The sequence below is a fragment of the Haliotis rufescens genome, unplaced genomic scaffold, assembly GCF_023055435.1.
Source record: "Haliotis rufescens isolate VD_foot unplaced genomic scaffold, xgHalRufe1.0.p SCAF_25, whole genome shotgun sequence".
NCBI lineage: Eukaryota > Metazoa > Mollusca > Gastropoda > Lepetellida > Haliotidae > Haliotis > Haliotis rufescens.
The window spans coordinates 6,259,684-6,275,865 of NW_025963946.1; the positions used below are offsets into that span (position 1 = coordinate 6,259,684).

At 41.5% G+C, this 16,182-nt stretch overlaps 2 protein-coding genes across 2 annotated transcripts; both read right to left on the reverse strand.

The window, feature by feature from the left end:
* Positions 1–1,293: 1,293 nt before the first annotated feature.
* On the reverse strand, positions 1,294–6,646 carry LOC124150065. Its single transcript, XM_048402173.1, has 3 exons — positions 6,371–6,646; positions 4,696–5,025; positions 1,294–1,787 (listed from the first exon to the last, which is right to left on the reverse strand). Exons 1-3 carry the CDS (start codon positions 6,549–6,551, stop codon positions 1,630–1,632), a joined length of 669 nt encoding a protein of 222 aa, XP_048258130.1. The 5' UTR covers positions 6,552–6,646; the 3' UTR covers positions 1,294–1,629.
* A 1,466-nt stretch (positions 6,647–8,112) lies between these two features.
* LOC125383611 lies at positions 8,113–15,290 on the reverse strand. The gene is made up of 4 exons (XM_048402196.1): positions 15,065–15,290; positions 9,968–10,164; positions 9,141–9,282; positions 8,113–8,477 (listed from the first exon to the last, which is right to left on the reverse strand). Exons 2-4 carry the CDS (start codon positions 10,160–10,162, stop codon positions 8,113–8,115), a joined length of 702 nt encoding a protein of 233 aa, XP_048258153.1. The 5' UTR covers positions 10,163–10,164; positions 15,065–15,290.
* Between the last annotated feature and the right edge of the window lie 892 nt (positions 15,291–16,182).

The window sequence follows — 16,182 nt, forward strand, 5'->3', positions numbered from 1 at the left end:
ATGCAAATATTTACAAAATGGAATTCATAAGGAGCCTTGCTCCAAGCGGTAAATTAAAGGCAGATATAGTTAGACTGTGCTATTGCAGATTATAGACTGCGTATATTTCACACACATAGTACAGGACTAGGTCCTAGCCTCACTAGCTTCTTGCTTCACTCTGTGTTTGCTAATTAAGAGTTGACATATGGAAATGTTTGTTTGTTGAAGTTGTACGTGACCGAACATGAAAAGAGTAAGTATGCAAAGAAGTATGTTTTGATATTTTTGTTTGTTGTTTAACGCTGCGATCAGCAATATTCCAGCTATATGACGGCGGTCTGTAAAAAAATCAAGTCTGGAGCATGCGTATCGATCCACGCAATTGGGATACGACTTGGTTGATGCATGTCATCGATCTCAATTGCGTTGATCGATGCTCATGATGTCAATCACTGGATTGTCTGCTCCAGATTCGATCATTTACAGACCCCCGACATATAGATGAATTTTGGCGTTAAACAACAAACAAACAAACCAACAAAGAAATGTCGCAAATTAGTCACCATACCAAAGGCAACATTCACACAAAACCAGCAGCTCTTAGAGTCGTTTTCTGTTGGATATGGTCTATGTGTGAAATATTTTTACTGAATGTAATTTTGCCTGAAATAAGCAAATGGATATTATATTGACTCCGAAGAAAATTTGTTGCGAGCTTAAACACAGAGAGAGACTAAACTATATGATAAATAAAAACGGAACATAAAACAACCAGTTTCAGTGTCAGTAATCAATTGAAATGAACTATTTCGCACACACGCCCCCAACACTTCTAAATATGAAAAAAGCAATCAGTTAAGTGTGGCATTATACATCAAATGACCGCCTCCGTGGTCTAGTGGTAGAACGTCCGCCCGGAGAGCGGAAGGTCCGGGGCCGCGTCATACCAAAAGACGTTAAAAGATGGTACTTGTTGTTACCCTGTCTGGCGCCCTAGCTTTTGGTACCTCCCAAACTGTTGACCGATAGTTGGAGAGTACCCGGGTTTGCTACAAGGAATACAGCCCTTCTGACAATCTGGGTAATGCAGAAGGGTGCAGTATTGGGGAGTCTTCACAAAAGTTCTGGGTGGGTTTAACTAGGCAAGCGCTTCCTGGGAGAAGTCCGATTCGCTGTCTGGGCTGCGTGTAGAGGCGGCAAGGGCCCTGAGCTGATGCTGAGCCAAACCCTTTTACTGCATTTCTTATTTGAATAATAATGATAATAATAATATAATATTTTATAATAATATATTTATTATACAGTGTTCATTGGCGCTTGCCATGATTTTATAAACAGTTTTGATAAAATACAAACACGTAGTAATACAGTTTTATAAAAAATATAAAATAAATAAAATTGGGCAACCCAATATGCAGCTTCTCCGAGACTGTCTTAGTTCGTAGACGGTCGTAACGCCCTAACTTTAACACTGACTTGAGATAGTCATGGCACTAAGGTCGCTTCCTGGAACGGGGCACAGACGATATAGTAACCAGTACCTATCGTGGTGATCTGTTGTCATCCGGGGAACTTGTGACCTTGACATTCCCCCAACAGGTTTTTGACATCCACAAAATAATAAAGCAAATGTTGGTCGGTTCATCTTCAGGGCCCATCTAAACAGGTTTGTGTGACTGAATCGAAACATACACCCTCGGGACAGGTGTTTACAGTCTGTGTTGATCCAGAACAATGTATGTACTTGTTACAGGTGTACGGGTGGCTGACTTTACTGTTATCTGCTTTACCTCTGCATTCCGTACCTGAAACAACGATACAAGTGATTATCAACAGTCGGTGACGTCTGTATTGGTTAAGGTTTGATGGTTTGATGACCGAACCTAACCAACGGTTCCATCAACTCGGTGTCCCCTCGAGGCAACGACCCGTGAAGATCCGGGGTAGAATAGGTCTTCAGCAACCCATGCTTGCCGTAAAAGGCGACTGTGTTTGTCGTAAAAGGCGACTAACGGGATCGGGTGGTCAGACACGCTGACTTGGTTGATGCATGTCATCGATCCAAATTGCGTGGATCGATGGTCATGATATCAATCACTGGATTGTCTGGTCCAGACTCGATTATGTACATACCGTCGTCATATAGCTGGAATATTGCACCTAATAAACAAAAAACAAATCAACCAACCCTCGAGACAACATTAATTATCGCGATACGATCACACACCCTCTGGTATTTAGTCATTTGTTATGGCAATCATTCACTACGGGCCTTGTTCACAGTTGTACCAATATACATATGTTAAATACAGTGTTGTCTGGAACGGTATGTAAAGGACATCTGTTATGTGATTTATGGTGTTGCCCCTGTCATTTGCGAATACCCCGTGGTTAGAACTCGTGCCCAGCAACTGATGCTGGTCGTTAGACGCGTAAGGTAAGGTAAGTTGATTTTGTAGTTGAGTGGTCTGTCGGATTCGTTTATTTACAATTGGTCACAAGGGTAAGAGGCGACTTAATGGATAGACCCGGGTCGATCCGTGTCGGTATTGAGCCTCAGCACTCCAGCTGGTTCTAAGAGGCGACTAACGGGATCGGGTGGTCAGACTCGTTGACTTGGTTGATGCATGTCACAGTATCACTGAGCAGATCTATGCTCATGACGTCAATCATTGGGTTTTCTGGTCCAAACTCGATTAGTTTCAGACCCATGTTATGTACATGAGGTTGGAATATTGCTAAATACGGTGTAAAAAACAAACAAAAAGCCAAACAAACAAAACGCTTTCCACATTTTTGCTTGGATCATCGATTATCAAGTGTAGAACCTTTCCATTCTATTACGACAATTACCTTGCACCATAGCTTCGTGTTGGCCGTGACGTCATCATCTCACCTTTTTATCAAAATCTTTTATTTCATTTCTCACATTTGACCCGGACTCGGGAGGTAGGGTAGCCTAGTGGTTAAAGCGTTCGCTCGTCACGCCGAAGGCCCGTGTTCGATTCCCCGCATGTGTACAATGTGTAGAGCCCATTTCTGGCGTCCCCCGCCGTGATATTGCTGGAATATTGCTAAAAGCCGCGTAAAACCCTACCCATTGAATCGGACCTAAGCCATATCATGGGCCATGATCACACTACAATCGATATAAAGTACAAAGGAATAGGATTTCCCTGTCCAACATTATACATCAAATATTCCACTGTAATACAGACGTTGCTGACTTCGCCATAAGAAGAGCTCATTCACTGACATAGGGGCTCAGCTGCGATCAAGTAAATGCTTTGCGATCCACAGAATTGTGCATAGGAGTGATCACCATGTAGAGCGGAGTAAGGCAGATAACACCTAATCACTGTATTGAAGTCAAAGAAGAGATGCATGTGAACATTAGCAATGAAGATCCGGGGTAGAATTGGTCTTCAGCAACCCATGCTTGCCGTAAAAGGCGACAAACAGGATCGGGTGGTCAGGCTGCTGACTTGGTTGGTGCATGTCATCGTATCCCAATTGCGTGGATGGATGGTCATAATGTCAATCACTGGATCGTCTTGTCCAGACTCGATTATTTACAGACCGCCGTCACATAGTTGGAATATTGCTGAGTGCGGCGTTAAACAACAAACAAACAAAACAATCAAACGTTCCAGCTTTATGACGGTGGTCTGTGAATAATCAAGTCTGGACCAGACAATCCAGTGATTGCTGTTATGCGCAACATGTCGTCGTGTTAGTGGTCGCCTACAAGCATAGATTGCCGGATACCCCAAGGGACCATTTGTCATGTACATCATAGGACATATTTGGTCTAGTGGTAGAGCGTCCGCCCGGAGAGCGGAAAGTCCGGGGTTCCATACCCAGTCGCGTCATACCAAAATACTTTAAAAGTTCGGATTTGTACAAGCAGCCACACACTTCATCTGATGAAGGGCCAAGAAGTCTTGTTATAACGACGTTTCACGGCTACCTCTCGTCCCTTCATCTGATCAAGGGCCAAGAAGTCTTGTTTATAACGACGTTTCACGGCTACCTCTTGTCCCTTCATCTGATCAAGGGCCAAGAAGTCTTGTTAATACGACGTTTCACGGCTACCTCTCGTCAATTCATCCGATAAAGACATAGGAAGTCTTGTTATAACGACGTTTCACGGCTACCTCTCGTCCCTTCATCTGATGAATGGCCAAGAAGTCTTGTTTATAACGACGTTTCAGGGCTACCTCTTGTCCCTTCATCTGATGAAGGGTCAAGAAGTCTTGTTATAACGTCGTTTCACGACTACCCCTCGTCTCTTCATCTCATGAAGGGTCAAGAAGTCTTGTTATATCGACGTTTCACGGCTACCTCTCGTCCCTTCATCTGATAAAGAGATAGGAAGTCTTGTTATAACGACGTTTCACAGCTAGCTCTTGTCCCTTCATCTGATGAAGGGGTAGGAAGTCTTGTTAATAACGACGTTTCACTGCTACTTCTTGTCCCTTCATCTGATCGAGTGTCAAGAAGCCTTGTAAATAACGACGTTTCACGGCTACCTCTTATCCCTTCATCTGATCAAGGGGTCAGAAGTAAACGCCTAAAACGTCGTTACAAACAAGAAAGAAGTTGTCCAATTTCTATATGCCAACTAAAGACGTAATGGTGATTTGAGTTACTGAGATGTGTTCAACGCGCAATGAACAATGTTTTCATTGTCACATCGTGCCAACTACGTACCCGTCAGAAGCAGCAGTTGTGTGCTGTCGCTGTTGTCTTCTCCTGATATGTGAGGATAGTTTTCATTGGACGACACACATTTTAGGACGGATCCATTTGCAGCCATGACAGGGGTGTACACGAAGCTGCTAACCACGTGATTGGAACAGTCCAACATTTCAGTTGTGTCTTTGGCAATGTTCAGTTGTATAAAGTTTGGCATGGAAGCGGGTTTCAAGAACCATAGTATTTTTCCTCCAGGAGAACCAACGAACCCCCTGCATTCGGCCAGGGTTGACCTGCCCACTCTCAGCTCCGCATCAAATGAAAGGGATGGCTTGTTTGGGTGGGCTGAAATAATACGACAGTTTTGAACAATAATATAACCATGATATAGGGTTATTATTGGATATGAATGAGCACTGTTAAATAATAGTGATAACAATAAAAATTATGATGACGATGGTGATGATGAAAATGATAACAGTAATCGTAATCTTAAAAAATAATAACAACAAAACACAACAATCACAACAACGACGACTACGATGATGATACTAACGTGACGGCATTTGTTTTGATGATGATGATGATGAAAGTGCTGAAGTAATAATTATTGCATGATGATTGTGACGATGATGAACGGTGATGAACTAATGTCTCCCTGCAATCCTTTTATACATCAATGAAATAATTGTAAAGTGCAACCTCGTTAAATCGAAATCCTTATCACGATACATATGTTACGATAACGGAACTGTAAAGTTATATTACTTTACAGTTATATTACAGGGGGCCACGGGTGGCCCAGTCGTCTTAGGCGCCGTGATTCGCTGTGCAGAGTTGCGTCCCTTGGGCACGCCAGAAACCTATGATTTTGGGTTCGAATCCCGGTTCGCCCCGATTGTGTTTCTAGGTTTATCAGTACCATATTCCGCGCTCGTGGATTTCGCCGAAGTGGTAAACGTCTGAGACCTGCATCACTTCGGGCTTTCCTCCCACATTAAGCTGACACGCCGTGTTATAACTGGAATACTGTTCAAAGCGGCGTTAAACCAAACTCACTGACTGTTCAGGCGGATAATCGAGGCTAAACAGTCTCTGACGATAGCTTTTATATTTGGATGGTACTAGTCCCAGCCTCCAAGTTTGCTCGACCATAGTCACAGTAAGCATACAAAAAAGCCAAAACAAAAGCACCCAGTGGTCATAACGTGCGAATATACATACCATTTAGTTCATATTATTTCACTACACAGGTCTTCAGCAACCCATGCTTGCCGTAAAAGGCGACTATGCTTTTTGAAAGAGGCGACTAACGGGATCGGGTGGTCAGGATCGCTGACTTGGTTGATGCATGTCATCGATCCCAATTGCGTGGATCGATGCTCATGATATTAATCACAGGATTGTCAGGTCCCGACTCGATTATTTACAGACCGCCGTCATATAGCTGGAATATTGCAGAGTGCGGCGTAAAACAACACACCAACCAACATAATAATAATCTGGGTCCTACTATTTAAGACACCACAAGCCCCTATCCCGGAATCGTCCTTTAGTCAATCATGTTTAATCTGCATCAAACCTGCTCACGTGGAAACGTCAACCATCTGCGTCATCACGCTGTGATGTAAGAATATACTGATCAAAGCGGCACTCACTCACTCACTCACTCACTCACTCATTCCCTTACCATTAACTGTCACGGTACCATCTCTGCTGATCTTGTCAGAAGCTGTTTGTAGATGGCATCTATATAATCCCCCATCTGTGCAAGAGATGGCATGGGCGATTAGAGATACAGCAACCATGCCGTCTTCCCTCGTCACGCTGGGGGTGACGTTGCGAGAGGTCAAGGCTGAATATGACGTCATAGTGTTCAGGAACACTGAAACAAGGCTCTCAAATATGCCGGCGTCGTTGGAATGAGAGATGGTGAGGTTATATTGGCCCGTCACGTTGGAAGCCATGCACGTCACAAACGGAGTGCTCGCGTTCTGAATAGCTGCTGATGTCACAAGCGATATATCTGAAATAACAACAAATTATAACTTAAAGGCGTTCGGATATTTCCTGAATTCTTTTTATTATTGAATCGATACACCTTGATGTTACCTACCGATTTTATTTTGAAACAATATTTTCAATATTTTTTCTATAAAGGTGGTTTACGTAAAATTAACGCTAAAAACTCAATTGAAAGTAACAGTGGCCGTACATAGCTGTTTTCCCCAATTTCGTGGTCGATGCTCATGATGTCAACCACTGGATTGTCTGGTCCAGACTCGAATATTTTCAAGACCGCCGTCATATAGCTGGAATATTGCTGAGTGCGGCGTTAAACAACGAACTAACAAAAAAAAAACATTGCTGTTGTCGCTCTTGATGTGCAAACCAGGTTCAATGGATACAAAATAAATAGAAAATTACCTGATTTGGACGGCTTGTCTCCGCCATCTTGTTGACAAAGCAACGTTTCGGCGTTGTAGCACGTGTCGGCGGGGCAGGCCACCACCGACACCGTGCCACCTTGACACATGACGAACCTCTCACAGGTGAAGGGGAAAGGCACGGTGGAGGAGGAAGATGTGCATATATTGCCTGAAAAAAACCCGTTTTGTGATAATATTTTGAGTGACAACGAACAAAAATCTGAGTCGACCCTTATGAAACTTATAATGACAATAGTGATAATAATATTTTAACATGACAGTAATCGTAGAAATAATGATAATGAATCGATCGAAACAGATATAAAATAATTATACTTTTAAGAAGTATTAAGAAAAAATATCATTCTGAATCGTTCGTGTGTGTATGATAATGTTTTTAAGCGGGTGGCATTGTCGTCTTAGTTGCCACAGTGGCGTCCCTTTGTATGTTTCGAACCTTGATTTGCAATTGGTTGTCCTTCCAATCTCATTAAAATAAGTTCTTAGTTCTCGCTACCGCTAAACAAAGATCTGAGGACATCCCAGTGCGGGTCACGTCAGAACGACCTTTCGCGAATTTTGACCGACCAATGAAATGACTGACAAGAAATCGACATTAGCCAATCAGAAGGCAGCTTTCTCGAGCTTTACGACAGTAGTTTCAAACTGGCGACTACGCTTCGAAACATATTTTGACGTATTCTCGATTTAAAAAAAAATTAAAAATGATAAGAAGAACATTCTGGAATAGCTTATATATGGCCTAGATTGTATGGATATAATCATAATACCCGTAACTGTCGTTCGGAATACCCCGTTTTAAATATTTCGTGGTTGCATGATTAGAAAACACATTCCGACTGTCACTTTCATGATCTGGTAAGCGACGCTCTGATTGGTTGGATGAAAGGTCGCTCTGACGTGACCCCAAATGGGATGTCCTCAGATCTGTGTTTAGCGATAGCGAGAGCTAAGATCTGATTTTAATGAGATCGGTTATCTTTCATGGTTTCGATTCTTGCTGTATATTACCCGGGAGTACTTGCAAATCAGCTGACGCCGTCTTTCTGATGACGTCGGTTGCTACGAAACTATTTTCCGTCAAACATAAAATGGCGGTGTCGTTCCCGTCTTGGGGCGGACTGTATGTATAGGTGAGATTCACGTAATTGTGACACTCCTCCCGTCTGAATTCCCGAGTCAGTCCATCATTCGCGCCGATTTCCCTGAGAACGTCAGTTTCCTTGTCCTTGATATACAACGTCATCATCCCCCCAGGGAAACCGACGTTCCCCATGCATGAGATCTCAGTCCGTCGCCCGGCAACCACCGTCTTGGGTGTAGTCAGAGAAGGTTTTGAAGGCACGGCTACAAATAATAATAATAATAATAATAATAATAATAACAATAATGACTATAATAAAAAATTATTTATATTGTATTATAATTATAATGGTAAGGTCGCGTAATCGGGGCTCATTGTTTTGTTGTTTGTGGTCTACGTTTATTGTTTGTTTGTTTAACGCCGCACTCAACAATGTTCAAGCTATATCACGGCGGTCTGAAAAATAATCGAGTCGGGACCAGACAATCCAGTGACTGACATTATGAGCATCGATCGACGCAATTGGAATACGATGACACGCATCAACCAAGTCAGCGAGCCTGACCGACCCGATAGTCGTCTCTTACGACAAGCATAGTCGCTTTTTGCAGCAAGCATGGGTCGCTGAAGACCTATTCTACCCCGGATCTTCACGGGTTTGGTAGTCCTCGTGCATTTGAGATGACTAGGTTTCGCTCTAGTCATTAACTGTTTTATCTCTGGTAGTTTTTCTAATTTAGACAATTATTGTTATGTACAAACTTTAGAACCAAACAAATTCTAACAATGCGAATCAACGTAAAAATGTCATTTTGAAAATATACAAAACTGTTAAGCAATATCACACCCCGTATTCGGTGTGTTTACATTTTGAATTTTGACACTATAAATGTATATGTTTGAAAGAGCCCATGAACGTTGTGTACCTTTCACTGTGACAGTGGAAACAGCTGTTCTGGTTCCCGAGTCCGTGACAAGGTCGCAGAAATACGTCCCCACGTCTTCACAGTTGGCAGGCTTGAACGCCAATAGGAAATACAGACTTGATGACGTCACGTTCCACGTTACCTTCAAGTAAAAATAACCGGTTAAAAAGGTCAAGGCCAAATGATTGGGTGATACAATTCAGAAACAAGTGGACAAAAATGATATAACTATTTAAAGTTACATTACATCAGTTACGTGTATGCAATCGTATTGCTATGGGTGCATGATTCTGTTACATGATCTGCCTGTCTATCAGTGCCTCGCTATCTCGAATGTCCGATTATCTCGAAGTTACAACAGGGTCCAGCGGTTCGATTTTTAGATGTGGCTGGATTTGACTGCCCTTTCGACCGTCTCCCCAGTTTCTTTTCATGAAAGTGAATGAGTGAAGGAGTTAGTGAGTGTGTATGGTTTTACGCCGCTTTTAGCAATATTCCAGCAATATCACGGCGGGGGACACCAGAGATGGGCTTCACACATTGTACCCATGTCGGGAATCGAACCCGGGTCTTCAGCGTGACGAGCGAACGCTTTAACTACTAGGCTACCCGACCGCCCATCTTTCCATTATATACAACGAGTTCTTGTGCCAACGTTTCAGCAGGTGTCACTGCTATCTCAGATATTTATCATCATGGAAGTCTTGATATGTGTAGATACGTAGCAAAAGATATAATGGAGTTGTAAATATATGTAAATGAGAAAGGGTGATAATGAACTTTTTTCAAATTTTCAAGTTTCCAGTTTCACATCAGGAAGAGCTCACCGAGACTTTGTTCGCGTCCATGGCGCTGTCGAGTTGTGGGCTGGATCCCTTAGCAATTCTGCAGATCTCTCTCTTCTTTCCGCTCATGTCGACGTGGCGTATTCTGACGTATTCCCAATTGTACGGATGTGACACGCCGCAGATGACAGACGATGCTCCGTAGTCAAGCAACGTCTCCGATCCAAACATCTTCATCTCTAAAATACATTCAAGATTACCATTGTAGAGCAATACATTCACGATTGCCATTGTAGAGCAATACATTCACGACAGCCATTGTAGAGCAATACATTCACGACAGCCATTGTAGAGCAATACATTCACGATTGCCATTGAAGAGCAATTCATTCACGGTTGCCATTGTAGAGCAATACATTCAAGATTACCATTGTAGAGCAATACATTCAAGATTGCCATTGTAGAGCAATACATTCACGATTGCCATTGTAGAGCAATACATTCACGATTACCATTGTAGAGCAATACATTCACGATTGCCATTGTAGAGCAATACATCCAAGATTACCATTGTAGAGCAATACATTCAAGATTGCCATTGTAGAGCAATACATTCAAGATTACCTTTGTAGAGCAATACATTCAAGATTACCATTGTAGAGCAATACATTAACGATTGCCATTGTAGAGCAATGCATTCACGATTGCCATTGTAGAGCAATACATTCACGATTGCCATTGAAGAGCAATTCATTCACGGTTGCCATTGTAGAGCAATACATTCAAGATTACCATTGTAGAGCAATACATTCAAGATTGCCATTGTAGAGCAATACATTCACGATTGCCATTGTAGAGCAATACATTCACGATTACCATTGTAGAGCAATACATTCACGATTGCCATTGTAGAGCAATACATCCAAGATTACCATTGTAGAGCAATACATTCAAGATTGCCATTGTAGAGCAATACATTCAAGATTACCTTTGTAGAGCAATACATTCAAGATTACCATTGTAGAGCAATACATTAACGATTGCCATTGTAGAGCAATGCATTCACGATTGCCATTGTAGAGCAATACATTCACGACAGCCATTGTAGAGCAATACATTCACGATTGCCATTGAAGAGCAATTCATTCACGGTTGCCATTGTAGAGCAATACATGCAAGATTACCTTTGTAGAGCAATACATTCACGACAGCCATTGTAGAGCAATACATTCACGACAGCCATTGTAGAGCAATACATTCACGACAGCCATTGTAGAGCAATACATTCACGACAGCCATTGTAGAGCAATACATTCACAAAAGCCATTGTGGAGCAATACATTCACGTTTGCCATTGTAGAGCAATACATTCACAACAGCCATTGTAGAGCAATTCATTCACGATTGCCATTGTAGAGCAATACATTCACAACAGCCATTGTAGAGCAATACATTCACGATTGCCATTGTAGAGCAATACATTCACAACAGCCATATCAGAAGAAAACATTCACGATAGCCTTTATAGAAAAAAATACATTCAAGATTGCCATTGTAGAGCAATACATTCACGATTGCCATTGTAGAGCAATACATTCACAACAGCCATTGTAGAGCAATACATTCGCGATTACTATTGTAGAGCAATACATTCGCGATTACTATTGTAGAGCAATACATTCACGATTGCCATTGTAGAGCAAAACATTCACGACAGCCATTGTAGAGCAATACCTTCACAACAGCCATATCAGAAGAAAATATTCACGATAGCCTTTGTAGAAAAAAATACATTCAAGATTGCCATTGTAGAGCAATACATTCACGATTGCCATTGTAGAGCAATACATTCACAACAGCCATTGTAGAGCAATACATTCGCGATTACTATTGTAGAGCAATACATTCACGACAGCCATACCAAAGCAAAACATTCACGATAGCCTTTGTAGAAAAAAATACATTCAAGATTGCCATTGTAGAGCAATACATTCACGATTGCCATTGTAGAGCAATACATTCACGACAGCCATTGTAGAGCAATACATTCAAGATTGCCATTGAAGAGCAATTCATTCACGGTAGCCATTGTAGAGCAATACATTCAAGATTACCATTGTAGAGCAATACATTCAAGATTGCCATTGTAGAGCAATACATTCACGATTGCCATTGTAGAACAATACATTCACGACAGCCATTGTAGAGCAATACATTCACGACAGCCATTGTAGAGCAATACATTCACGATTGCCATTAAAGAGCAATTCATTCACGATTGCCATTGTAGAGCAATACATTCAAGATTACCATTGTAGAGCAATACATTCAAGATTACCATTGTAGAGCAATACATTCAAGATTGCCATTGTAGAGCAATACATGCAAGATTACCTTTGTAGAGCAATACATTCAAGATTACCATTGTAGAGCAATACATTCAAGATTGCCATTGTAGAGCAATACATTCAAGATTGCCATTGTAGAGCAATACATTCACGACAGCCATTGTAGAGCAATACATTCACGATTGCCATTGAAGAGCAATACATTCACGATTGCCATTGTAGAGCAATACATTCAAGATTACCATTGTAGAGCAATACATTCACGATTGCCATTGTAGAGCAATACATTCAAGATTGCCATTGTAGAGCAATACATTCACGATTGCCATTGTAGAGCAATACATTCACGACAGTCATTGTAGAGCAATACATTCACGACAGCCATTGTAGAGCAATACATTCAAGATTACCATTGTAGAGCAATACATTCACGATTGCCATTGTAGAGCAATACATTCAAGATTACCATTGTAGAGCAATACATTCACGATTGCCATTGTAGAGCAATACATTCACGATTGCCATTGTAGAGCAATACATTCACGATTGCCATTGTAGAGCAATACATTCACGACAGCCATTGTAGAGCAATACATTCACGATTGCCATTGTAGAGCAATACATTCAAGATTGCCATTGTAGAGCAATACATTCAAGATTGCCATTGTAGAGCAATACATTCACGATTGCCATTGTAGAGCAATACATTCACGATTGCCATTGTAGAGCAATACATTCACGATTACCATTGTAGAGCAATACATTCAAGATTGCCATTGTAGAGCAATACATTCAAGATTGCCATTGTAGAGCAATACATTCAAGATTGCCATTGTAGAGCAATACATTCACGATTGCCATTGTAGAGCAATACATTCACGATTGCCATTGTAGAGCAATACATTCCCGATTACCATTGTAGAGCAATACATTCACGATTGCCATTGTAGAGCAATACATTCACGATTGCCATTGAATAGCAATTCATTCACGACAGCCATTGTAGAGCAATACATTCACGTCAGCCATATCAGAGCAATACATCCAAGATTGCCATTGTAGAGCAATACATTCACGATTGCCATTGTAGAGCAATTCATTCACGATTACCATTGTAGAGCAATACATTCACGATTGCCATTGAAGAGCAATACATTCACGACAGCCATTGTAGAGCAATACTTTCACGACAGCCATTGTAGAGCAATACATTCACGACAGCCATTGTAGAGCAATACATTCACAACAGCCATTTTAGAGCAATACATTCACGACAGCCATATCAGAAAAAAACATTCACGATTGCCATTGTAGAGCAATACCTTCACAACAGCCAAATCAGAAAAAAACATTCACGATAGCCTTTGTAGAAAAAAATACATTCACAATAGCCTTTGTCGAAAATACATTCACGATAGCCTTTGTCGAAAAAATACATTCACGAAAGCCTTGTTGAAAAATACATTCACGATAGCCTTTGTTGAAAAATACATTCACGATAGCCTTTGTTGAAAAATACATTCACGATAGCCTTTTTAAAAAAATACATTCACGATAGCCTTTGTTGAAAAATACATTCACGATAGCCTTTGTAGAGTAATACATTCACGATTGCCATTGTAGAGCAATACATTCACAACAGCCATATCAGAAGAAAACATTGACGATAACCTATGCAGAAACATGTATTCACGATAGCCTTTGTAGAAAAATAATAATTCACGATAGCCTTGTTGAAAAATACATTCACGATAGCCTCTGTGGAAAGGCACATTCACGATAGCCATTGTAGAGCAATACATTCACGATAGCCTTAAAGTTTGTAGACAAATACATTAAAGATAGCCTTTGTCGAAAAATACTTTCACTATAGCCTTTGTTGAATGGGGGATATGGACAGGTTTGACTGGACGGAAATGGATGTTTGGAAGGCTTTTGATGGGGGACAGGAGGAAAAGTGGAGGATGCGCTTAAAGGGACTTTCATTGACCCGGACGCTGTTCCAGACGGGTTAACCACATTTTTTTTCTAATCCGACAAATAAATACAGCTGGCCCGTTCGAAGTACTTGTGACAGCTTGTTTGGTCCGAATGATGTCGATTTAGACAGAATTCTTAAAAATGGGCGTGGAATCCTCGAGGGGGTTAAATCTCAAACATGTAATAATATATACAACGTTATGGGTGCATTTGGTATACTAGCCAGATCAACACATGGGAGGAAATATCGCCTTTTTTTGATTGTCGATCACAACAAAACAAGAGAAAGAATATAAAAATAAGACCCAGTTGTCATCGACACAATAGAAAATGTTATTGAATATAGTTGGTTGTTTGGTCAATAGAAGCTGTTATTGAATGTAGTTGGTTGGTTGGTCAATAGAAGATGTTATTGAATAAAGTGGTTGGTTGGTTGGTTTGTTGTTAATGCCGCACTCAGCAATATTCCAGCTATTTGACGGCGGTCTGTCAATAATCAAGTCTGGACCAGACAATCCAGTGATTAATAACATGTCCATCGATCCACGCAATTGGGATCGATGACATGTATCAACCAAGTCAGCGAGTCTGACCACCCGATCCCGTTTGTCGCCTCTTACGACAAGCATGGGTTGCTGAAGTAAAAATGTTTAGTGTAGTCTTTGCTTGTAAACAAACTTATTACAACTGTTCAATAACAGTAACATAAAACGTCAACGACAGCGAGTTACCAGTCGATTATCAAACAGATTTCACATAACACATGCACAGTTAACCTTCTCTGGAACCCCAACTAAGATCAATATTGTACCTGTCTGTGGCGGTGTAGTAGTCGTTAATGATGTCGTCGTAGTTGTAGTAGACGCTGTAGATGTACTTTGTGTGGGCCCTGTAGTCGTGGATGAAGTGGAGCTCGACGTAGACGTTGTAACTGCTGTTGTCGTGGGTGATGTTCTGAATGGATCAGTGCTAGTGGCTGAGGAAGATGTATCTAAGTTAGACGATGAGGTCGGTGATACTGGTGTCGTCGACGACAGTAAGGTAGTTGTGGTTGCAGAAGTTTTGATATCACCAACATTCTTCAGGGTGTCTCCTTGTGCCAAGGCTTCTTCTGGAGATAAAACACAAAACGGTCCATTATCTATACCGCTAAATACCCATAAACATTCGGGTTGTCTTCAGCAACCCATGCTTGTTGTACGAGGAGACCAACGGCGCACAATTGGGACACAATTGATGCATGTCATTGTATCCAAACATTGCGTAAATCCATGCTCATGATGTCAAGACCTGTGAAGATTCCGGGGTAGAATAGGTCTTCAGCAACCCATGCTTGCCGTAAAAGGTGACTATGCTTGTCGTAAAAGGCTATTAACGGGATCGGGTGGTCAGGCTCGCTGACTTGGTTGATGCATGTCATCGATCCCAATTGCGTGGATCGATGCTCATGATATCAATCACTGGATTGTCTGGTCCAGACTCGATTATTTACAGACCGCCGTCATATAGCTGGACTATTGCTGAATGCGGCGTTAAATAACAAACCAACCAACAAATCATGAAGTCAATCACTGGATTGTCTGGTCCAGACTTCAATATGTAGAGACCGCCGCCATATAGCTAGAATATTGCTGAGTGCGACGTTAAACAACAAACAAACAAGCCAACAAACAACGAAACGTTAATGCTCGAAAACAAGAAAGCAGCTGGGGAGTTAACATTTCAGAACATGTGGATCGCGTTCATTTTTTTACTCGAATATAGAAACAGATAGCATACGGTGAGTGACTTGGATTTAACGCCGTACGCCGTAATACAGACCCGGACGTGTAACACGTTGGGGGCACCCGCAAGGTCGGACAGGGGCTGACAACTCAACTATCACAATCATAGAGAATTTGGGATTCGAACCCACCATCACAGGGGACG

Coding starts and splice junctions, on each gene's coding strand:
- LOC124150065 (XM_048402173.1), bottom strand. CDS start 6,551: ATGACGTCATATTCAGCCTTGACCTCTCGCAACGTCACCCCCAGCGTG. Junction 5,026..6,370: donor TGGTACCGTGACAGTTAATG/GTAAGGGAATGA, acceptor GTATTATTTCAG/CCCACCCAAACAAGCCATCC. Junction 1,788..4,695: donor ACAACTGCTGCTTCTGACGG/GTACGTAGTTGG, acceptor TCGTTGTTTCAG/GTACGGAATGCAGAGGTAAA.
- LOC125383611 (XM_048402196.1), bottom strand. CDS start 10,162: ATGAAGATGTTTGGATCGGAGACGTTGCTTGACTACGGAGCATCGTCT. Junction 9,283..9,967: donor TGGACGCGAACAAAGTCTCG/GTGAGCTCTTCC, acceptor TTTTACTTGAAG/GTAACGTGGAACGTGACGTC. Junction 8,478..9,140: donor TTCCACTGTCACAGTGAAAG/GTACACAACGTT, acceptor TATTATTTGTAG/CCGTGCCTTCAAAACCTTCT.